The sequence below is a fragment of the Aquarana catesbeiana genome, linkage group LG06, assembly GCF_042186555.1.
Source record: "Aquarana catesbeiana isolate 2022-GZ linkage group LG06, ASM4218655v1, whole genome shotgun sequence".
Taxonomy (NCBI): Eukaryota; Metazoa; Chordata; class Amphibia; order Anura; family Ranidae; genus Aquarana; species Aquarana catesbeiana.
In genome coordinates, this window is record NC_133329.1 from 30,426,572 (window position 1) to 30,451,305 (window position 24,734).

General features: G+C 42.2%; 1 protein-coding gene across 1 annotated transcript in view; it reads right to left on the reverse strand.

Annotated features, from left to right (window-relative positions):
* Window positions 1-1,707: 1,707 nt before the first annotated feature.
* Window positions 1,708-24,734, reverse strand: part of LOC141147933 (transmembrane protease serine 9-like) — a 441,310-nt gene continuing 418,283 nt past the window's right edge. The window contains exons 4-10 of the mRNA XM_073635092.1: window positions 20,063-20,334; window positions 18,280-18,437; window positions 16,099-16,321; window positions 9,157-9,337; window positions 6,065-6,336; window positions 4,375-4,532; window positions 1,708-2,021 (exon numbers count right to left, since the gene is read on the reverse strand). Of these exons, the coding sequence (XP_073491193.1) occupies window positions 1,734-2,021; window positions 4,375-4,532; window positions 6,065-6,336; window positions 9,157-9,337; window positions 16,099-16,321; window positions 18,280-18,437; window positions 20,063-20,334 (1,552 nt within the window). The 3' untranslated portion in view covers window positions 1,708-1,733. The remainder of the gene's footprint in view (window positions 2,022-4,374; window positions 4,533-6,064; window positions 6,337-9,156; window positions 9,338-16,098; window positions 16,322-18,279; window positions 18,438-20,062; window positions 20,335-24,734) is intronic.

Below are 24,734 nucleotides of genomic sequence, written 5' to 3' on the forward strand. Positions count from 1 at the left end.
CCACTTTACAGGCATACTATAGACACCCCCCAGGTATGATATTTAAAGGAATATTTCACTTTTTTTCACTTTAAGCATCATTAAAATCACTGCTCCCGAAAAAAGGGCCGTTTTTAAAACTTTTTTTGCATTGATACATGTCCCCTGGGGCAAGTCCCCAAACCCTTTTTAGGACAATAACTTGCATATTAGCCATTAAAATTAGCACTTTTGATTTTGCACGGTCGAGTCCCATAGACTTTAATGGGGTTCTAAAGTTTGCGTGAACTTTGGGTCCGTTCGCAGGTTTTGGTGCGAACTGAACCCGGGGGGGGGGGGGGTTCGGCTCATCCCTACTCTCTATTTGTCCTAGTTGATACTAGTACAGTATGGAAAAATCCCAATTTTTTAGCCGTTACCAGGACAAAAATAGCAGGGACATCTCCCAATGGAGAAACCTGTTCCACCAACAACTTTCTAAGATGGGATTTCCATCACTTTGGGGAGATTTCCTCTCATTTCTATTGAGTCTATAGGGGAAGAAGTAAAGGAAAATATTTATTTTTCAATATTTTTATTAGGTTTTAGTCAAGATACAAACAAGTATACAGGAACACAGGTTAATATGTACTATAGGTAAGGCAACATTCATAACCAAAAGCTGGTGTTAAATAATAGAAAAGCATTAACCAAGTGCTAAGAGCAACATTGTCCACAGCTCTGCCATAAGGGTTGCACTATAAGCACCATATATTAAAAATAATATTACTGTGTGTCTCAAAAAAGAAGTATGAATGAGTCAGGTCTGACCATACTTCACTTTGAATAATTTTTTTAATATATAAAATATCCTTATAATATAATATTATAAATAATATACCTTTTAGTCACTGCACCGGACCCTAGTCGTGCATTGACTGTGCTGACAACTCTCCTGTTGCCTTTTCTAGACATATAGTACTTTATGTTAAGATGAAAGACAAAAGATAATAGTTACTGGGTCCCATCAAAATTTTCCTATGGGGCCTGAGTATTTGTAATTATACCCCATAACAGGATTATAAATCTTTTACCAGCTAAGATAGTTCACACATCTATGTATGAAGCCTTTTACCTGGAGTTCATAATTCAGATTTCACTCTTTCCTCACTGCATGCAAAAGCACTGAAAGTGCCAATCAGAAATTAAAAATTTTACATTAATGGAAACAAAAATGTCATCCACCTCTGCACGTCATGTATATTTCCTCATGTCTCCCAATGAAAAATAATTATAGATCTGCCAGAAGTTCAGTGAGCTCTGAAATTCCTGTGCACTCTGCCTGTGCTGCATTGCACCCCAAGCCATGTGGACTACGGACCCCCCCCCCCGTCAACATGATCAGAGGGGGAGGTGCTTTGTTGTCCTAACACCTAGCCCTAATGTAGTCACTCCATTCCAGGACTGCTAAATTGAATATATTACAGTTTTATCCTTGACTTTGGATAGGCATTAAGGAGCTCCTCAGTTTAAACAAATACCTCTGTATTTTCATAATACTTAAATTATTTTTCATATGTTGGGAATAGAAGACAGTATGGTTGATTTATTAAAGGAGTAGAACATGCTAACTTTTTTACTTAGTCCATCCTATTTACTTAGCACATCCAATTATGTGTGAGCTCAAACACATTTTTTTTTCCCATGATTTTCTATTTTATGCAAAGTGAACGATCTCCATGCCTGTCTAGGTCAGCAGAGATGGAAGTCTATGGTTATATTAGTGTCAGCAGAAGAATAGTTGGGACCGGGATCATCCAGCGATAGTGAGAGAAGCTGGATGTTAGTAAAGGACTTCCTCCACATACCCTCGTTGGTGTAGGGATATTTGAGACATCACTGAAAGTAACATTCAGGTACTTGCTGATCCAGGCTTGGTAGGCCGTCACCTGGGTGTACACCCCAGGGAAGTTGGGGTAGGCACAGCCTATTCCTGAACTCACAATTCCAACCTGGTACCATACGCCCTGGACCTTACACACCAGAGGTCCTCCTGAGTCACCCTGTAAGACATAATCATCAGCTACACCAAATGTCTATCTGTAAAGGACAAATCAAGAAAATGTTTCAGACTTGGCTTTTCGGTGAATGTGTAATTAAAACTATTTGAGCACTCACTAAATAGGTACAGAATTAGCACTGCAGAAGAACTTTAAGAAGTTGCAACCAAGTCAATTTTCATTTGCTTAAAGCAACTCATCCTTTACTTGGCAACTGCCAAGTAAAAAAAAATGTCAAAACTCAGGACCTGCAAATGAAGAAAAGCTGCACTCACCCCTCCTCCCATTCTTTTGATTGCAGATTTGGTTCCTTTAGCCCAATTCTACATCCCTACAAGGCACAGTAGTGGTGGTCTGCAGATGGAATCACAGTGCATGGGGAGACACAGGTGTTGGATGTGAAGGTCCTACTTTTGGACATTTTTGCACTTAGTGATAGAGTCAAAGGAATCGGGTGGGGGGGGGGGGGGTAATGGGGAGTGGGAGAGCGGTATGTAAATGAGGAATGGAACATAGAAGGTTTCTAACCCTTTTTTATATCATATGCTAGCTCTGTGAATCCTCTAGCCGTCTTCTAAATGCCTTCACAGCACAGTAGTGATGGTTAGCAGATGGAACCACAGAGCATGATGGGGAATATAGGAGTCACATGAGAAGATTTTTGTTGCTGAGTGAAGCAAAATTTGGAGAAATGGACAGTGAAGGTTTTGCTTTTTGACATTTTTGTACTTAATGACAGTGTCAAAGAAATGGAGTGGGGAGGGAGATGTGTGTGGGATAGCGGTATGTAAATAGGGAATGGCACATAGAAGGAATTGAACCCTTTTGTGCATAATACTCCTTTATTGCTGAATAAAGGAGAAGAAAGAGGTGAAACTACACTATACTGCCAAAAGTTTTGGAACGCCTGCTTTTATACGCACATGAACTTTAATGGCATCCCAGTTTTAGTCCTTAGGGTTCAATATTGAGTTGGCCCACCCTTTTCAGCCATAACAGCTTCAACTCTTCTGGGAAGGTTGTCCACAAGGTTTAGGAGTGTGTCTATGGGAATGTTTGACCATTCTTCCAGAAGAGCATTTGTGAGGTCAGGCACTGGTGTTGGATGAGAAGGCCTTGCAATCTCCGCTCTAATTCATCTCAAAGATGTTCTCTCCGGTTGAGGTCAGGACTCAGTGCAGGCCAATTAAGTTCATCCATCCCAAATTCACTCACCCACACTATATTGCCAAAAGTATTGGGCTACCCCTCCAAATGATTTGGTGGAGGAGGTATTATGGTGTGGGGTTGTTTTTCAGTGGTTGGGCTTGGCCCCTTAGTTCCACTGAAGGGAACTCTTAAGGCGTCAGCATACCAAGACATTTTGGACAATTTTATGCTCCCAACTTTGTGAGAACAGTTTGGGGATGGCCCCTTCCTGTTTCAACATGACTGCGCACCAGTGCACAAAGCAAGGTCCATAAAGACATGGATGAGCGAGTTTGGGGTACTTTAGTATAAGGGTCCAATTTATTACAATATTCATGCAAAATGTGTGCAAAAGTTTCCTTGCTGCCTTCTTATTCCTTGTTGATGAATGTAAACTCATAACATTTGATCCTAAGAGAAAAATTGCTTAAGAACATTTGACCATGAGAGTTAATAGACTAATAGACCAGTGTTTCTCAACTTCAGTCTTCAAGGCCCCCCAACAGGTCATGTTTTCAGAATTTCCCTCAGATGAAACGTCTGTAGTGATTACTAAGGCAGTGAAACTGATCAAATCACCTGTGCAAAATAATGGAAAGCCAGAATACATGACCTGTTGGGGCGCCTTGAGGACTGGAGTTGAGAACACTGGTAATAGACTAAGTTAATAGACTAAGAACAATCTACCAGCAGGGGAAACACTATGTGGGAGGTGAATAGGTGTTTGGCTGAATGAATTTTCAGCTGCAGAGTGATGTGAAATGATTAGAAATGGTATTATGAAACAAAAAAAAAAAAAAAGAAATGGTATTATTACCAATGATAAATGTGACAGCTTCCTCCTTGTTGTTATTATGTAACAAAGAAGGCAAGAATAACCTCTTTTTTATAAAAAATAAATAAAAATATAGAAGTTAGTATCACTGATGTCATGCATTGCTTTTGCTTCCTGTGAAGAAATCCTAATGGTGAGTAGGGCTGCCACCTCATCCCTTTAAACCCGAACACATATGAATTACAAAGGTTCTGAGGCCAATTTAATGCAGAGAAGGCACCAAGTGAGTTTAATTATCTTCTTAATCAGCCACAGAGCATGTGTTCGGTTTTAAAGGGATGAGGTGGCAACCCTAATGGTGAGCCATCCTGAAATGATCTTGGTGTCACTCACCTGGCAGGAGTCCTTTCCCCCATCCTTGTAGCCAGCACAGATTTGATCATACTGAATAGTGATGTCACCTCCTGCATTATTATACATTTTTTGACATGTATTGCCATCAATTAAAGGAACCATGACCTCCTGGAGGCTTCCATACGAAACGACACTCCCTGGTGATAAAACATAGACAAGACGATGATTAAAGGTCTTGTTAGTTCACAAACAATAGTGAGAAATATTGTGCACTCTATTCACAGTGAGCAAGCAGCTTTGTTAGGCCACAAATTAGTAGGGAGAGACCAGGCAGATTTTATCATGAAATAAAAATTAGATGACAGAAAGCCTAGATCAATCAATCAAGGTATCATTTTAAACCAAACCTTCTGTCATCTGTTATTGACATAAATCCCTTTTGTCTGCACCTTGTTACTTTATTTCTCATCCCCCCCTCCCCACCTCCTTTTTTTTTTTTCTTCTTCTTTTCTCTTTCCAATACTCCCCCCTCCCCCCACCTGACATTTCAGATTTCCTTTCCAGATATAACATAATACTGTGTAAATTTATAGGCATGTACATGTATTAATGCATAAAATGGTTCGCTTATATCACCTATCGACATATTCTTTTAATATGTATATGCATTGTACAACTTTGTATTTCTTTAAAAAATTTACAATAGAATAAATTGTTATATAAAAAAAAATAGAGAGTATTATTTCAGAGACAAAAAATATATATATATTGCACAGACATCATGCACAGTATGCAAGCAGCTTTGTTAGGCCACAAATTAGTAGGGAGAAACCAGGCAGGTTTTATCATGAAATAGAAATTAGAGAGTATTATTTCAGAGACAATAACCAGATATATTGTACAGGCATCATACACAGTATGCAAGCAGTTTTGTTAGGCCACAAATTAGTAGAGAGAGACCAGGCAGGTTTTATCATGAAATAAAAAGTAGAGAGTATTATTTCAGAGACCATAACCAGATACGTAGAACTGGGTGTAGCACTGTTCAGCATGTGTAGTAAAACAGCAACTTCTGTAAAACCTCCTGCAAACAGTCTGTCAGTATTCCCTATCTATTCCAGGTCTCTAAAATACACACTGACAAATGGCTTCTGGGAACCTTGAAGTGGCTGGACCATAGGAAAACCCACATTAATGGCCCTTTGAAGCCACATGACCACAGTTCAGAGGTCATGAAGTGCAATGTGGTAATTGGTTGCTATTGCAGAAAATGACCAGATTAGATCCTGTACTGCAAATGACTTGGGTTCAGGGCAAGCTTAAGCTTGACCCAAACATAAAACCCATCCCTACTCCTGAGCTTGTCATTGAAATAAATGGTGCTTTATTTTTTATCCCTATGAAAGTTTCATTAAAAGGACCCTCTCCCATTGTATGGTATTCTTTTTTTTTTTTTTGCTTTCTTAAATGTCCCTCATGGCAGTGTCCACCTTTCCATGTCCTTTTTGACAACAGTTTGCAAATTAGCCTTGAATATGGCCAGAATTTAGGATCAAGATTCCCCCCCCCCATAGACTTCAAAAGGGATTCAATGCTAAGTTCAGGTTTTAATGAATTTCCAACAGGGCTTGATGAAACCCTTGCAAATCCAACCCAGTTAGATTTGCCCATCATTAATTAACAATGAAAATTAGAAAAGTCACTTGTGTTTATCATTGCATGGACTCACCTCCAGAAGATCTTGTACCCCAGCCAGTCACCCAGCAATCCGTACCACAGGGGAAGGTGGTGGTGGAAGATGGCAGACAGATTGGCATAATGTACTGAGTGTAGCTGACAGGTGTGGCCAACTGCAACAGGGCAATGTCCCCAGTGCCCCCAACGCTTGTATATTGACTATTGACAATGATATTGCTTACAGTGGCAACGACTGTATGAGAGCTGATCACATTCAGCTGGTACATGCCCAAATATACTTTATAATTCGATAGCTGGATAGGACTGCAGAAAGAAAACAGCACATAACATGTATAAATGAGGACCCATCCGCTGCAGAAGGCAATGCAATATCATTACTATCAATAGACTTAAGAATCTAATGAATGAAATACAACTTGTTCATAATGTGTTCTCTATGAATGGCCTGTATGTACAATAGTATGAACTTAGACAGGATCATCACAGTGTACTGTGGTGCTAAGTCGCAGTAATCTCTATTAAGGGCTCAGAAGTGGAATGCAATTGTATGTATATATTTGAGACCTAAAAGATTAAAAAAGTTCAAAATTTAAATGGACAGATATAAAAGAAACAAAACAAATGCAATTTCTATTGATTAATACGTTCATTAGTAAAGGACCCAGGGAGGAGCCCGTGACGCTGACGTCATTACGTTTTCTTTTGTGATTGATGGGACATACACAGTAAGCAGGCGGAAGCTCGTGGAGACGCCGCGATCCTCATGTTTGGCTACATGCTTTTAATGGATGAAAATTCTTGTAAGTGCAACCTTATAGCCCAATAAACCACACTGTATTGCAATTTTACACTATGGGAGCCTTTCTTGTTTTTGTCTTTTGAGTACTACGCTTTCAACTGTGAATATCGGCATAGGTTTGTGGGTGACCTGATAATTTCCCAAATGCCTGGTGAGACCACTGTCATGGTGGTCACCTCGAGCTGGTAAGGAGCCTCATATCTCACTTGGGTGTGAATTACTCTGGATGTTGCACTCACCTGTTTCACATTCCCTCTGAATATATGCACATTGGTCTTCAATTCACCTTGTTTATGGACTTTTGAGTTTTGCATTGCTTGTCATTGGGACTTGATTCACTTTTGTAATCTGGATTTAATATTTTTTATTTTTTCACTTTTTATATATGGTGAGATATTTGTTTTAGTCCTCTACGGGAGACTTGTTTCTTTTCATTTTTTTTTCTTTTGGTGGGTTAATCACTCTTCAGGTTATTTTTAGTATGATATGTTTTATTTTCATATTAAGTTTTAGTGCTGCACTTATTTTTGTTTTCTCATTAATACATCATTGCATGCATTTTTTTTTTATGAAAGTGGTGTAAGCACCTGAATTGGTATGAGACTCTTATGCCGCGTACACACTGTTGAAATTACAAATGTTGGATGTGAGCTTGTTGTTGGAAATTCCGACCATGTGTAGGCTCCATCAGACATTTTCAAAATCCGTTGTCGGAAATTCCGATCGTGTGTACACAATTCCGACACACAAAATTCCATGCATGCTGGGAATCAAGCAGAAGATTCGCACTGGCTATTGAACTTCATTTTTCTCGGCTCGTCGCACGTGTTGTACGTCACCGCGTTCTTGACGTTCAGAATTTCCGACAACATATTTGTGACCGTGTATATGCAAGACAAGTTTAAGCCAACATCCATTGGAAATAAATCTAGGATTTTGTTGTCAGAATGTCCGATCGTGTGTCCATCTACAGCAAAACTCAGACTAGGGAAAGGATAAGCAGTACAAGGAGCCAACCAATCATGGAGCATGCTGATAAAGGAAGGGAGCAGAGTGGCAGGGAGGTGGGCCTATCACTGTGCTGCTTCTCCTTCACTGTCCAGTCATAGGCTGGAGGCGGGATCATGATAGCATAGGCTCAGAGGAGGTGGGTTGATTGATGGTGGCTGTCATTCATCCTAAAAGGCTGAGCACATCTAGTGGCAAAAAAATCAGTTCTTTTGGGAACAGCAATGGATTGAGGGTATCGAAGCAAATGTGCCTTTTATATCTTTTTTGGCTATTACTTACTATTACTGGAATTTAACTTTGAAAGACCCATTTAAGGTTTAAGTACAATATTGTTTAGGTATTATGTTATTTTCTCTTTTACTTACAAGCCATGATTTTAACCTTGCATGGGGTGTTAAGATGTACTTTGTTGCTATTTGAAATAACCAGAAATAGGCCAGGGTTAGCAACAAATGAAACAAAAAGAACGTTTTGGTGAAGACATCAACACAAAAAGGTTCAATTTGCAACTGGATTACCAGCAAGTAGGTGGCAGTAGAGGAACAACAGGAAGACCCATAACTAAAGGTCAAGGTCACAATGAAACAGAGAGACAAGCAAAAGCAGAGGGACAGGATCCAGGAACTGGTAATCAGGTTACAGGTACACAAGCCAGAGTCACAAAAACAATATAGGCTGCCAAACCTCTGTATGTAGAATGAAGCTTATGAGTGTTGTATCCTCCTTTGATGAAGGACAGGTGTATGAAAAGCTAAAGCCAAGGCTGCAGAACCAGCAGAACCACAGTGAGATACAGTAAATGAGCCTGTGCCTTAGGCTGAAGACTTCAAGACTGCCAGAGACTTTAAATCTGGGCAGTGTTATGACAGTGGCCCATTTATAATACAGCTAAGACCTCCTCCTGCTGTCACGTAGACCTGAACCCTGCTTAGTTCTAGGCGGAGAAAAGTTCAAAGCACCCTTCATGTCCCAAGTGTGCTACTAATACCCAAGTGGTAAATTATGAGTTTAGGGTATGGTATGGGCTACTCTACACCCGCATCTATCTATCCCCAGTGAATAAGACTATGAACTCAATAGCTGAATAAGGGTCCCAATATTAGCACTCATACGGGGGCTCTTTGGTGATGGAAATCATTCACTGATGATCAATGGGGTACACTTGGCAGTTTTAAAGTGGACACTTTATAAAAGGTGAACACTGGATCAATAAACATGTCTATGGATTTTAGAAACATTTTTCCAAAAGCAGAATGAAAATAATTGGTGCCTGATGGAAGAATTGGTTTATAAAGGTAACATGTTATACTCACTAGTTGATGCAATGTGCTGCTGTCATAACCCACTCCTGTGAGATCAGGGAGCCTCCACATAAATATTCTTTATTTGATTCTGTATCTATAACAGCGACCTGCCAGGGCCACTCCCCATCCAATGCATCTGTACCACCAACTATCCGACTGGACACCAAGGGGGAACCGCACACTGAAAAAGCTGTAGCAGATGACACAAGAAAAAAAAAATAGTTTAGCTTATATAATAATATATACTGTGTGTGTTGCTGAAGTTCTAACCAAGCATCAGAATGAGGAGAAAAAGTGTCTTTAAGTGACTTTGAACATGGCATGGTTGTTGGTGCCAGACAGGCTGGTCTGAGTATTTTAAAAACTGCTGATCTACTGGGATTTTCACACACAACCATCTCTCATGTTTACAGAGAATGGTCCGAAAAAGAGAAAATATCCAGTGAGCGGCAGTTGTGTGGCCCTAAATGCCTTGGTGATGTCAGAGGTCGGAGGCAGAGTGGTTCAAGATGATAAAAAGGCAACGGTAACTCAAATAACCACTCGTTACAACCAAGGTATGCAGAATACCATCTCTGAACACACAACACATCCAACCTTGAAGCAGATGGGCTACAGCAGCAGAAGTCCACAGCGGGTGCCGAACCTGTCAGCTAAGAACAGGAAACTGAGGCCACAACTCGCACAGGCTCACTAAAATTGGACAATAAAAGACTGGAAAAACGTTGCCTGGTCTGTTGAGTCTCGATTTCAGCTGGGACATTCAGATGGTGGGGTTAGAATTTGGCGTAAACAACATGAAAACATGGATCCATCCTGCCTTGTATCAACGGTTCAGGTTGGTGATGGTGGTGTAATGGCGGGGGGGATATTTCTTGGCACACTTTGGACCCCTTAATATCAACTGAGCATCGTTTAAATACCACGGCCTACCTGAGTATTGTTGCTGACCATGTACATCCCTTTATGACTACACAGTGTCCCCATCTTCTGATGGCTCCTTCCAGCAGGATAATGCACCATGTCACAAAGCTCCAATTATCTCACCACTGGGCAATGAGGTCACTGTCCTCCATTGGCCTCCATACTCACCACATCTCATCCAATAGAGCACCTTTGGGATGTGGTGGAGATTTTCATCATGGATTTGCAGCAGACAAATCTGCAACAACTCTGTGATGATATCATGTCACTATGGACCTCTGAGGAATGTTTCCAACACCTTGTTGAATCTATGCCATGAAGAAATCTCTTCTGAAGTCAAAAGGGGGTCCAACTAGGTGCTAGCCGCTCTTAGGGAGTCTCTGAACTCCACCCAATCCCTCCACTTCAACTCAAAGGACTCCATTTTTGTCCCTTTGCTGAACCTAAGATATTCTAGGCTGTGGAGTTTGTTGATTTTCTTGAACCATTCTCTCATCTTTGGTCTTCCTTTCCTATACCAGTAGCAAGGTGTACCTAATAAAGTGGTCGGTGTATAAAAAAATGACATATGATATACACACATACACATACATACCGTATTTATCGGCATATAACACGCACTTTTTTCCCCTGAAAATCAGGGGAAAATCGTGGGTGCGTGTTATAGGCCGATTCCCCCCCAATTGTGTGTGATCGGAGCGATTGCGGCAATTGCCGCGATCGCCGCCGACATACACAGCCGTGTGGAAATTCAAATACGGCGCCGAGACTGCAGGGACTCGGCGGAGCGGAGCTACACATAGCCGAGAGTACTCGGGTTTTCTTGGCGCCGCTTACAGTCCCGCCCATAGGGCGGAACTGGGCGGGACTGTAAGCGGCGCCGAGAAAACCCGAGGACTCTCGGCTATGTGTATCAGCGCTTCGCCGAGTCCCTGCAGTCTCGGCGCCATATTTAAATTTACACAAGGCTGTGTATGACGGCAGGGATCGCAGCGATCCCACAAAGCTGCACGGGGGCAAGGCTGCACGGGGGGGCAAGGCTGCACTGGGGCAAGGCTGCATGGGGGCAAGGTTGCACTGGGGCAAGGCTGCACTGGAGAAAAGCTGCACTGACATGGCTGCACTGACATTACTGCACTGACAAGGCTGCACTGACAAGGCTGCACTGACATGGCTGCACTGACAAGGCTGCACTGACATGGCTGCACTGACATGGCTGCACTGACAAGGCTGCACTGACAAGGCTGCACTGGGGCAAAGCTGCACTGACAAGGCTGCAATGGACACTGGGGCAAGGCTGCACTGACAATTCTGCACTGGAGCAAAGCTGCACTGACAAGGCTGCACTGACAAGGCTGCAATGGACACTGTGGCAAGGCTGCACTGACACTGACAAGGCTGCAGATGGACACCGATAACGCTGCATTGATGGGCATTTTAATGTAAGTTTTTCTTCCTTAAACTTTACTCCTAAAAGTTTTTTTCCTTAAAATTCCCTCCTTAACTTGGGTGCGTGTTATACGCCGGCGCGTGTTATACGCCGATAAATACGGTGTATATATATATATATATATATATATATATATATATATATATATATATACACATACATACTCTAGTTGAGTGCAGCAACGAACACTCCTGCAAAATATTGCATCAAAAAATGTAATTACATGCCCCTGTTAAACAGGGGCTGAAAAATTGGGCCTTGGCCACTGGTGGCGGCGCCCAGAACCAAAAATGTTCTTACAAGCTATCAGCATGATCATTGAGGAGGAAGAGGATAATCACTCAGCATAACAGGATAGTCACTCAGCATCAGCATAGGCAGTCTTGAAGGGATCTGACATTTCAAAAAAAATTATTCGGTTACATCAGCATCAGGTGCCTGGTAGCTGGTGGTGATCCAAGACTGATTCATTTTTATGAAGGTCAGTCGATAGACCGAGTCGGTGGACAGGCGCACCCTGTGATCGGTTACAAAGCCTCCAGCAGCACTGAATGTGCGTTCCAAAAGAACGCTGGATGCAGGACAGGCCAGTAGCTCAATTGCTTACTGTACAAGCTATGGCCAGTGATCCACCCTCAAGACCCAGTAAGCCAGAGGATTTTCGGTGGGAAAGGTGTCCAAGTCAAATCTTCCCCTAGGTATTCCTGCACCATGTAAAACAGACGCTGGCGATGGTTGCTGGATCCGATCATACCTTGGGGCTGCGGACTAATAAATTGTCTGAACGCATCGGTCAGATGGCCACCTTCTCCACCGCTCCTTCTTTGACTAACCAAAGGATCAGGGAGGCCATGCAGCGTAGCTTTGCTGAGGCGTTCGGTCCGGAGTCCTCTGGGTCACTAAGGACGACATGATCCGCAGCCACCTCCTCCCAGCCACATACAAGTCCATGGGTTTCTTGGGACTGTAAATGATCCCTTAAAGACTGCTGCTGATGCGGAGTGCCAGGCTCCACCTCCATGCTGACACAATCCTCCTCCTCCTGGCATTTGGGAACCTGCCACTGAGGAACCGCACATTCCACAAACTCACAGAAGGGGCAGAGTCTACCAACTAAAAAGGCAACAGTTGAAGTGCTAGCAAATTAGCCAAGCTAGCATTCAACCGCTAGGCATGTGGATGGCTGGGAGCAAACTTCTTTCAGCGGTACAACAGCTGGGGCAGGTAATTTTGCCTGGTACAATCTGACGTTGGTGTACCGATAGCCGATTGCCCCCAAGTAATTGGCTGTGACACACCTAATTCTACACCTTCATTCCTCTCAGTGCAGGTCTCAGAGAGGCCTGAAGGTATAGTGGGGTTGGAGATCCCAGCTGATGAGGAGCAAGGAGAGGTCCTCTTTGTTCTTTGGTGTGGGTCTTTTAGGTACGCTTGCCAACAAACTGCATGGCAGGTTGACATATGTCTGGTCAAGCATGTGGTGCCCAAGCTGGTGATGTTTTGGCCACGTAAGATACGCTTGAGACATATGTTGCAAATAGAAGTGGTGGGATCTGATGCATTCGTCTAAAAAAAGGCCCACACCAAAGATCTTTTGGAATAACGCGCAGAGACAGCACATGCGGAGCTCTGCGGTGTGATGCAGTCGGTGTGCTGCCCTTAAGCTGCCCCCTGGAGGCCATCCTGCCTTGTTGGTGATGTGCCTCCTCCTCCTCTCTCCTATCAGGCATCCACGTGGAGTCAGTGACCTCATCATCCCCTCCCTCCTCATCACTGGAGCAAACCTGATAGTATGCTGCAGCTGGGGGAACAAGACTGCCAGATTGCTGTCCTTCTTGGGCACCTCCTCTCTCTGGTCTCACGTTACTGCCTTCCTCTAGCTGGGTACCATCATCGGAGCCTTCAAAACGCTGGGCATCCTCCTGGAGCATGTACCCAACACTGTGGTCAAACAGCTCGGGGGACTCCTCAGGAGGACATGGTAGGGCTAGGGAAGGAGTGACTGATGCCATTGAGCCGAGGGAAGAGGCCGCGTTGGCAGCTGCTTTGCCAGACAAAGTACCCTGAGCCTGGGTGAGAGAGGATGAAGGCGGCTTGGTCATCCACTCTACCAAGTCTTCCGCATGTTGTGGCTCAACACGGCCAGCTGCCAAAAAAAAGGACAAGCGTGTCCCATGGCCAAGTGCTGATGAGGATGCACCGTCTCCACAACCAGCACTGTTGCCTCTAGACACAGAGCCTGCCTGTGGTATTAATAGGAGCAGAACAAAAGCAATTGTCTTCAGGTAGCTTTAGGTGCACATTGTGCAGAGGACACAGTACACTAACTGTAAATACTGTAGCTGCCTGCCTGTGGTACTAATAGGATGAGAAGAACACCACCAATTTTCTTCAGGTAGCTTTAGGTGCACACTGTGCAGAGGACGCAGTACACTAACTGTAAATACTGTAGCTGCTTACCTGTGGTATTAATAGGAGCAGAACAACAGCAATTGTCTTCAGGTAGCTTTAGGTGCACACTGTGCAGAGGACGCACTACACTAACTTGTAAATACTGCAACTGCCTGCAGTACTCATAGGATCAGAAGAACACCACCAATTTTCTTCAGGTAGCTTTAGGTGCACACTGTGCAGAGGACGCACTACACTAACTTGTAAATACTGCAGCTGCCTGCAGTACTAATAGGATCAGAAGAACACCACCAATTTTCTTCAGGTAGCTTTAGGTGCACACTGTGCAGAGGACGCACTACACTAACTATAAATACTGTAGCTAATAGGAACAGAAGAACACCAGCAATTTTCTTCAGGTAGCTGTAAATACTGTAAAAACACCTGCCTGCCTGTCAGTAGGAAGAGAATAACAGGAACGGATCTCGCTAAACTGAATACAGTATATATTTATATATACACACACACACATATAACACCTAGGATGCATATATATATATACACACAATACACTGAGTGCAGCTAACTGACTCACCTGCCTACTCTATCTAACTTAAATCAAATGACACTGTCTCTCTCTATCAACGCCGGAACACACTACACAGGGCCGACATGCAGGCGGCCTTATATAGTGTGGGGCGTGTACTAAACCCCCTGAGCCATAATTGGCCAAAGCCACCCTGGCTTTGGCCAATTACGGCTCTCTGTACAGATGTCGCTGTGATTGGCCAATCATCAGCCAGCAATGCACTGCGATGCCGCAGTGAATTATGGGCCGTGACACGCCACTCGAATTTGTCATGAACGGCCCATATCGTTCTTAATTCCACAAACGGTGGAACATGCGATGTTCGAGTCGAACATGGGTTTGACTCGAACTCTAAGCTCATCCCTACTCTGCAGCAATGCTGGCAGCACTCATACGTCTATTTCCCTAATACAACCTCTAGATATGATGCTGAGCACGTTCACTCAACTTCTTTGGTCGACCATGGCGAGGCCTGTTCTGAGTGGAACCTGTCCTGTTAAACCGCTGTATGGTCTTGGCCACCGTGCTGCAGCTCAGTTTCAGGGTCTTGGCAATCTTCTTATAGCCTAGGCCATCTTTACGTAGAGCAACAATTCTTTTTTTCAGTTCCTCAGAGAGTTCTTTGCCATGAGGTGCCATGTTGAACGCCCAGTGACCAGTATGAGAGAGTGAGAGCGATAACACCAAATTTAACACACCTGTTCCCCATTCACACCTGAAACCTTGTAACACTAATGAGTCACATGACACCGGGGTGGGAAAATGGCTAATCGGGCCCAATTTGGACATTTTCACATAGGCTCACTTTTGTTGCCAGCCTTTTAGACGTTTTAAATAAAATATTTACAAAAATGTGAAGGGTGTACTCACTTTAGCAAGATACTATGTGTATGTATGTATGTATGTATGTATGTATATATATATATATATATATATATATATATATATATATATATATATATATATATACATATACACACACATACTTGTCACGGTTTACCAGGCCCATGGCTGTAGCTGTTAGGACTGGTACGCTGAATATATTACATTTTTTTCTTACTTTTAAATAGCCTTTAAGAAGCACATTCCCCCCTATTTTCGTTTAACTAATTTTTAATTTTTTTTGTATATTGGGAATAGAAGACAAAGTTGTTTATTTACTAAAGGAGTAGAGAATGTTCACTTCGTAAAGTAATTTTTTTACTTAGCTTAGCGAATGAAGGAAAGCTGTGCTGACTTCAGTCTTCCAATCATGTCGTAGCTAAACCATTTTTTTTTTAAATTTCCTTTCACATGATTGGGTATTCTTTTCAAGGTGAATGTCTTCTACTATTTTAGTAAATCAACCCCATCGTCTAGGTCAGCTGAGATGGAAGGTTTCCATTATATTAGTGCTAGCAGAAAGAGTATTTTGCAGCAGGATCATCCAGTGATTATGTGAAAGGCTGGGGGAGGGTCACGCCATTGCCTAGATCAGTTATGACGATGCATCATCCAGTTGTTTGTGATGATAAAGTGACACTACCTTTAGATGGCATTGTTTATAATGGAACACTGATGTAAGGATAGATAGTGTTTCCTGTAAAACTGCAATTACCTGGGTTGTAGAGGCTTCCTCCACATATCATCGTTGGTGTAGGGATACTTAAGACAATATTGAATGTAACATTCAGGTTGGTGCTGATCCAGATTTGATAGGTCATCACTTGTGTGTAGATGCCAGGGAAGTTGGGGTATGCACAGCCTATTCCCGAACTCACAATTCCAACCTGGTACCATGCGCCCTGGACCTTACACACCAGAGGTCCTCCGGAGTCACCCTGTAAGACATCAATAATCATCAGCTGCCCCAACTTCTATCTGTTCAGAATGAATCAAGAAAATGTTCAGTCTTGACTTTTCTATGAATGTATAGTTAAACAACCTAGTTGAGCACTCAGTAAATGGGTATGGAACAGGCACTGAGCAAGAAGTTGCAAACAAGTCAATTTTAATTAGCTTAAAGCAACTTTGTTGTCAAGTCAAAAAAAATGTCAAAAATCAGAACCTGTAAAGGAATAGGAGTTACACCCACCAACCCTGCCATCTGTTCTTCTGTTTGCAAAGCAATATACTTTTCACGTCTAACATACCAGTGTGTCACATGATTAGTTCCCTGACCGACACTGTGGTTTCTCTGACTTCTACATCCCCAGGACACAGTAGCGAGGGTCAGCAGATGGAACCACAGTGCATTTCGAGAGACACAGGGGTTGTATATGAAGGTCCTACTTTGGCATTTTCCACTTAGTGATATAGTCAAAGAAATAGGGTGGGGTGGGAGGTTTAAGTGAGGTTTAAGGGGTGTCGGAAAGTGGCATGTAAATGAAGAATGGAGCGTAGAGGGTTCTAACCCTCTTCTATATCATATGCTTGTTCTGTGGTTCATCTAGTTGGCTTCCAAACCTTACACAGCACAGTAGTGATGGTCAGCAGATGGAACCAGTGAGCATGGTGGGGTAATATAGGAGACAAATGTGAAGATTCTTGTTGCTGAGTAGAGCAAAGATTGGAGAAATGGACGGTGAAGGTCTTGCATTTCACATTTTTATAGTTAAAGCGGAGTTCCCACTGTTAATTTCTTTTTTTTTTTTAGGAACCATATCTTTTGTTATTAAGGCTAATGTAAAGTACTCACGTTTTTGTGCTGAATCGGCCATGGATTGAAGATTTCGTAGAGGAATATAATTTATATTCCTTTTTGCTGTCAGATTCTATAGTGCTTGTGGGCATCTGAAGCCCACAAGCACTGTCTTCCGGGCTCTGGTGCAGCTGAGCCAACAGCATGCACTGCTCGTTCTCGCGCATGTGCCGTATGTATGGCGCAGCGCTGTACACTTCTGACGTTGCCATCACAACGGGCATCATCGTCGGAAGTGCCCGCCCCCACGCACGGGCGCCAAGGGAAATGACGTCAGGCGCCTTGGAGAGGAAGAGGCAGATTACGAGGGCCCCCTAGCAACAGACCTGAAAAGGTAAGCAAAAAAGATTTTTTTTTCCAAAGGTTGTTCTTTATATTTAATGCAGCTGAATACTGAAAAATAAATCTATGACTGGAACTCCGCTTTAATGACAGTGTCAAAGAAATGGAGTGGGGAGGGGAAATGGGTGTGGGATAGCGGTATGTAAATAGGGAATGGCACGTAGAGGTATTCTAACCCTTTTGTGCATCATACCCATACATATACAGCATATATTGGAGCTGAACTCAAGCTAAAACTATTTTAGTATTAGGGAGCCACTTTATTACAACATTTATGCAAGAGTAATGTTTTTAATATGTGTGTAATAGGTTCCTTGCTGCCTCCTTGTTCCTTGTTGGTGTATGTAAACTCATAACATTGGATCCCAAGAGAAAAATAGCTTAAGAACATTTGCCCATGAGAGTTAATAGGCTAAGAACAAACGACCAGCAGGGGAAACACTATGTGGAAGACTTCTGCACTGTGTGCAACCTATGGAGAATTTTGTGCAAATCGCCGAATAAATAGGTATTTGACTGAATGAACTTCAAGCTGCAGAGTGACATGAGATATTTAGCATTGGTATTGTTGCCATGGATAAATGTGACCACTTCCCCCTTGTTGTTATCAGGTAACTACGAAGGCAAGAATAACGTATTTTTTATAACAAAAAAATAGACTTTAGTATCACTTTAACTGATGTCATGCATTGCTTCCGTTTCCTGTGAAGAGATTCTAATGGTGAGTTATGCTGGAACGATCTTGGTGTCACTCACCTGACAAGAATCCTTCCCCCCATCCTTGTAGCCGGCACAGATCTGATCATACTGGATAGTGATGTCACCTCCTGCATTGTTATACATTGTTTGACATGTATTGCGGTCTATTAGAGGAACCATGACCTCCTGGAGGGTCCCATGTGAAACTACACTCCCTGGTGATGAAACACAGACAAGAAGAAGATTAAAGGTCCTTCTAGGCAAGGCTATACATAGATTGATCTCCTGTATGCTCCATACACTCATGTGTATTGTGGGATTGCACTTAAAATTGCTTGGTTTCACATATCGCACAAAAAAAAGTTTCTTTTTTTTTTTTACAAAAGGACTGCAGTGCTAATATTAATCGATATTAATTTTTAACAGCACCCCAATGCACCTTGCTAACGTGAGTGAGAAATCAAGCAAAAATCTACGAAACGCGTAGGGAGGAGCCTAAGCATTATTGCCTCACTTCCGGTTTTCACTGGTGGAACGCAGAGGAATCTTAAACTTCACGTTTCTCACTGCTAATATGATTTTAATTAAATGTAAGTCCATATCTACCCATATATGGGAAATAAAACGTTATTTGCACTACGAAGTATTACTTTCTGTGCAATAACAAGGAGAAGGGGCTAAGAAGAGGCATTTTCTCTGGAGGTCTGTTCCAATACACAGCAGTGTGGCTGTACAGGTGCAACACCACCTAGAGGGGAGTGCTCTCTGGTAAGTGCAATTTCATAAGAAAAGCACAGATTGGAGCACCTGCACAATCTAGTTAATATCTTTCCAAGTCACTGAAAGGATTTTTAAGTCACTTGATTTACTTTGAAGAACGTTCACTGATTTGTTGGCAATTGATATGGACTGTTTATTTACAGAGTTTAGGACATGACCATTTTTCATTATAACACCATGAGCATTTTTTTGGTTCTTTTGATTTTTCAGATTTTTTGATTATTAATTTGTTATTTATTTACTTTTTTTACTGTGTCACTATATATTATTAATATATATATATATATATATATATATATATATATATATATATATATATATATATATATATATATATATATATATATATATATATATATATATATATATAATACAGTGAAAAAAGCAGTGGATCAACAATTGGTGATAAAATATATGTCTTCAATACCAATGTAAAGTGACATATGCTAATTAAATACAAAAAAATGCAAAAAAATGCATATTGGAACAGACCTCCAGAGAAAATGCCTCTTGTCAGCTTTTTCTCCTCGTTATTGCACAGAAAGCATTACTTGGTAGTGCAAATAACATTGGAACAATTGTATTTCCCATATATGGGTAGATATGCACTTACATTTGATTAAAATCGTATTAGCAGTGAGAAAAGTAAAGTCTAAGATTCCTCTGTGATTCCACGAGTGAAAACCAGAAGTGAAGCAATGATGCTGTGGCTCCCCCCTACGCATTTCGTCGATCTTTGTTTGATTTCTCACTCACGTTAGCAAGGTGCATTGGGGTGCTGTTAAAAATTAATACCAATTAATATTATCACTATATATTATTAACTTTGCACATGTCACTTTATATTGATCGTCATACCTCAGATTATCACGTCACTTTATTACACCTCAGAATACCACAAGTCACATTATTCAGTTAGCACCACTACCACCATCATTTATATTATATTTTACAATCAGACCCTACCTAGGTAGGTGGTCTGCTGGGAGGCAGCAGATCCTACTATAGGAATTATACCATCAGCGCGGGCACCCCCTCTTATTACATGTCATGGACTCACCTCCATAAGATCTTCTCCCCCAGCCGGTCACCCAGCACTCCGTACCACAGGGGAAGGTGGTGTTGGAAGATGGCAGACAGATTGGCTTGATGTACTGAGTGTAGGTGACAGGAGTGGCCAGCTGCAACAGGGCGATGTCCCCAGGGCTCCCAGTGCTTGTATATTGACTATTGATGATGATTTTGATTACATTAGCACGAGCTGTATGAGAGCTGATCACATTCAGCTGGTACATGCCCAAATATACTTTATAATTTGATACTTGGATAGGTCTGCAGAAAGAAAACAGAACATAACATGTATAAATGAGGACCCATCTGTTGTAGAAGGCAATGCAATATCAATATTATCAATTAACTTCAGATTCCATTGAATGAAATACAACTTCTTCATACTTTGTGGACTGAATGTACACAAACCCAATGGTATGAACTTAGACAGGATCATCAGAGTTTACTGTGGTGCTAAGTCACAGTAATCTCTATTAAAAGCTTTGGGAACAGCAATGGATTGAGGGTGAGTATTGCAGAGAAGATGACTTTTTTATCCTTTAATGGGCTATCACTTTATTTTTTTTTACTAGAATTAAAGTTTGAAAAAAAAAAAAAAAGGTTTAATTTCTCTATATTTTTTGTACATTGTAGACCCATATGACAATTATTATAATATTATTTGGGTATAATTTCCTTTTTTTTTTTTTTTGTATACCAGCCATGATCATAAAGCCTCATGCGCACCGGTTTCTTTTAAACACTGTTTATCCTGACAGGAGGAAATCCATGTTATAAACTCACCTAAGCTAAATTTTTTTCAAAAGAGTTTAGGTGAGTTTATCTGAGTTTAACAGGGTTTTGGAGTTTGGGAGTTTATTTATTTCATTGGCCAGAATTTTAATTTATTCTGGCCATTGAAATAAATAAACGCTGAAGGGCTAAATGTGCCTAGAGTTTATGCGCGCTTATGAGAAGCTTTCAGCGTTCAGCGTTTTTTTTGTGGTCAGAAGAACTGCTCCTGAACGCAATTTTAGGGCATTCAGACAACAGCCCATAAACTTCGAAAAAATTCCATGTGTGCATGGATACAAAGGATATCTTAGAGGGCAGTGATGGTGTGTCCATAAAGGGCACAGGAGTGCCACCCCCTCTCTCCTGTCACCTCTCTCTCTCTCTCTCTCACCATAGATAGATTCATGCATTGCATGAATCTATCTATGGTCGCCGCTGCCGCCCCCTATTCAGGTGTCCGGCCCCTTGTCGGGCGCCGGGCACCGGAATTAAAGCAGCTGGGTTTTTTGGAAGTGCCTGATTAGAGCCATGGGCTCTAATAGGCACCCTGATTAGAGCCATAGGCTCTAATCGGCTTCCAAAATGGCACACAGCGGGCGCAATGCTGTGCGTTCGCTGTTTACTCAGTTTTGTGTTAGGAAAGCAAATAAATCGCTTTCCTAACACTGACCCACTTCTCAGCCAATCATATGCTCGGGTCTGGTTACCTATCACCTGCTTTGGCTGAAACAACAGGCGCTGTGATTGGACGCCTGATAGAGAGGACCGGAAACATCAAGGAGCATGGACGTGGAGGACGCCACCGTGATCCGCTGCGAGACAGGTAAGTGCCGACAACCAGGCTATGCACACTGGCAGCATATGATGGGGCACAGTAGTGGCAATTGATGGGGCACAGTAGCGGCAATTGATGGGCACACTGGCAGCAATTGATGGGGCACACTGGCAGCAATTGATGGGGCACAGTAGCAGAAATTTATGGGCACACTAGCAGCAATTGATGGGCACACTGGCAGCAATTGATGGGTACAGTAGCTGCATTTGATGGCACAGTGGCAGCAATTTATGGGTACAGTTGCTGCGTCTGATGGCACAGTGGCTGCGCTTGATGGGCACAGTGGCTGTGCTTGATGGGCACAGTGGCTGCGCTTGATGGGCACAGTGGCTGCGTTTGATGGGCACAGTAGCTGCGTTTGATGGACACAGTGACTGCAATTGATGTCTTTTTTTTTTCAGTTTGCTTGTGCCCCCCCAAAAATTTTGAGCACCAGCCGCCACTGATAGAGGGGAGATTAAGGGCTTTTAAAAAAACACCCAAACTCACAAAAACATGAGTTTAACAGCAACAAAGTGCATGAGGCCTAATTGTGCATGAGGTGTTAAGATGCACTTTGTTGCTATTTGAGGTAACCAGAAGTGAGCCAGGCTTAGCAGCAAGAGCAACAAAAAGAACGTTTTGATAAAAATATCAACACACAAAGGCTTAATTTGCAATCAGTGCAAGGGTGTCTGCTTTCAGAAAATATATAATATTTGTGGGTTTTGTGTAATCTTCAGGCCGGAATTTTTTTTCTAAACATGTATGCAAAAAAACGCAAAAACGGCTCTGGCAGCGAAAGGGTTAAAGGAATATCAACCCCTCCTTTGGTGGGTACAAGTATTATATGCATAGATACCATATTTGTAGTTCAAGGGTATATTTTTTATGTTACTCTAAGGAAAATGGAGCCGGCAACTCCAGAATCCCATTAAAATCTTTATTTGCTACATAAAGGTCAAGATAAAAACCACTGACGCGTTTCGGCTTACAGCCTTTTTCACAACACTCTAAATTCACAAACTGACCGATGTAGCAGGTGTTTGAATCAAGTGAGGGAAAGAAGGCTCTAGTTAATGTAGAATAAATGTCTAGTTTACCTTTATGTTTATGTACCCATGCTTTACGTTTTTTTGTTTTTCCTTCTTTATAAAAAGTGTTTGGCCTCATTTTGTATCCCTCAGGCTTCATTATTGGGAAGTAACCCTTCTATAATTCACAAGTGCTCCGCAAAACAGTCCATTAGGTGTTTCCATCTCCCACTAAACCGTATCTGCATTCTGGGTAAGATTTTCTTTCAAATGACCTATTCTATTAATGGTGTGCTTATGACTGTAACATATGAGATGTTTTTTCTGTACATGTAAGCATGTTTAGTTGATTATTCATGTTTAACCACTTCAGTCCATGAAGATTTGACCGCTGAATGATCGGGCCATTTTTTGCAATTCGGCACTGCGTCACTTTAACTGACAATCGCGGTCGTGCGACGTTGCACCCAAACAAAATTGACGTCCTTTTTTCCCCACAAATAGAGCTTTCTTTTGGTGGTATTTGAACGCCTCTGTGGTTTTTATTTTTTGCGCTATAAACAAAAAAAGAGTGACAATTAAAAATAAAAATCTCAAAAAACGTATATTGATCAGTTTGCGCAAAAGTTATATCGTCTACAAAATACGGGATAGATTTATAGCATTTTTATTATTATTTTCTTTTTTACTAGTAATGGCGGCGATCTGCAAATTTTATCATGATCGGTGCCGCTGTGTCTAGGCGGAGAGGCCATGGCTGCGATTTTGTCTGTGCCGTTCTCCGGCCGGGCGCCATTTTGGTGAGGCCGTGCCAAATTGGAATAGTAGCTCAGCAGCTTACGGAGCTGCGGCGGAGGTTCCTTCCTTCTCCTCAGCATCTCGGATGATGGTGCAGGCTCTGTGGGGTCGTATGTGCTCGGATGGCGCTTCGTAAGGCTCCGATGCTAGTGGATTCCCCCGGTGAAATGGCGGAGCTCGGAAGCTAAGCAGCCAATTTGGGCTCAGACGCCACGCCCCTCCTATACTGATTAATTCTTTACAGGGTTAGATAGGTTAGTCTAATGCCCCGTACACAGGATCGGATTTGTTGGATGTGAGCTTGTTGGCGGAAAGTCCAAATGTGTGTATGCTCCATCGAACATTTGTTGTCAGACTTTCCTCCAACAAATGTTGGCTAGCAGGTTCTCAAATTTTCCGCCAACAAAAGTTTGTTTTGACTTTCCGATCGTGTGTACACAAGTCCATCGCACAAAAGTCCACGCATGCTCAGAATCAAGTACGAGCCGGAAGGGCTCAGTCTTGTAAAACTAGCATTCGTAATGGAGATATCACGTAGTTGTTGGCCAACATTTGTGTGACCGTGTGTGTGCAAGACAAGTTGGAGCCAACATCCTTCGAGCAAAAATCCACAGTTTTGTTGTTGGAAAGTCCGATTGTGTGTACGGGGAATAAGATCATGGATGTCTGTAGATGTAGAGATGTTATGCCGCTTACACACGGTTGGATTTTGCGACGGGAAATGTTCAATGGGAGCTTGTTGACGGAAATTCCGACCGTGTGTGGGCTCCATCGGATATTTTCCGTCAAAATTTCCGACAAACAAAATTTGAGATCTTGATCTCAAAATTTCCGACAACAAAATCTGTTGTCACAAATTCCAATCGTGTGTACACAATTCCGACGCACAAAGTTCCATGCATGCTCGGAATCAAGCAGAAGAGCCGCACTGGCTATTGAACTTCATTTATCTTGGCTCGTCGTACGTGTTGTACATCACCGCGTTCTTGGCGATCCAAATTTCCGACAAGATTTGTGTGACCGTGTGTATGCAAGACAAGTTTGAGCCAACATCCATCGGAAAAAAAACATGGATTTTGTTGTTGGAATGTCCGATCGTGTGTACGCGGTATTAGGGTGGACTTAGCCTTTAAGCATAGTAAATAAGCATACAAACTCAGAAGCGGAATGAAGGGCCTGATATTAGAATTCATAAAAGGGCTTTTTGGTGATGTAAACCAATCAATGTAACCAATATAAGG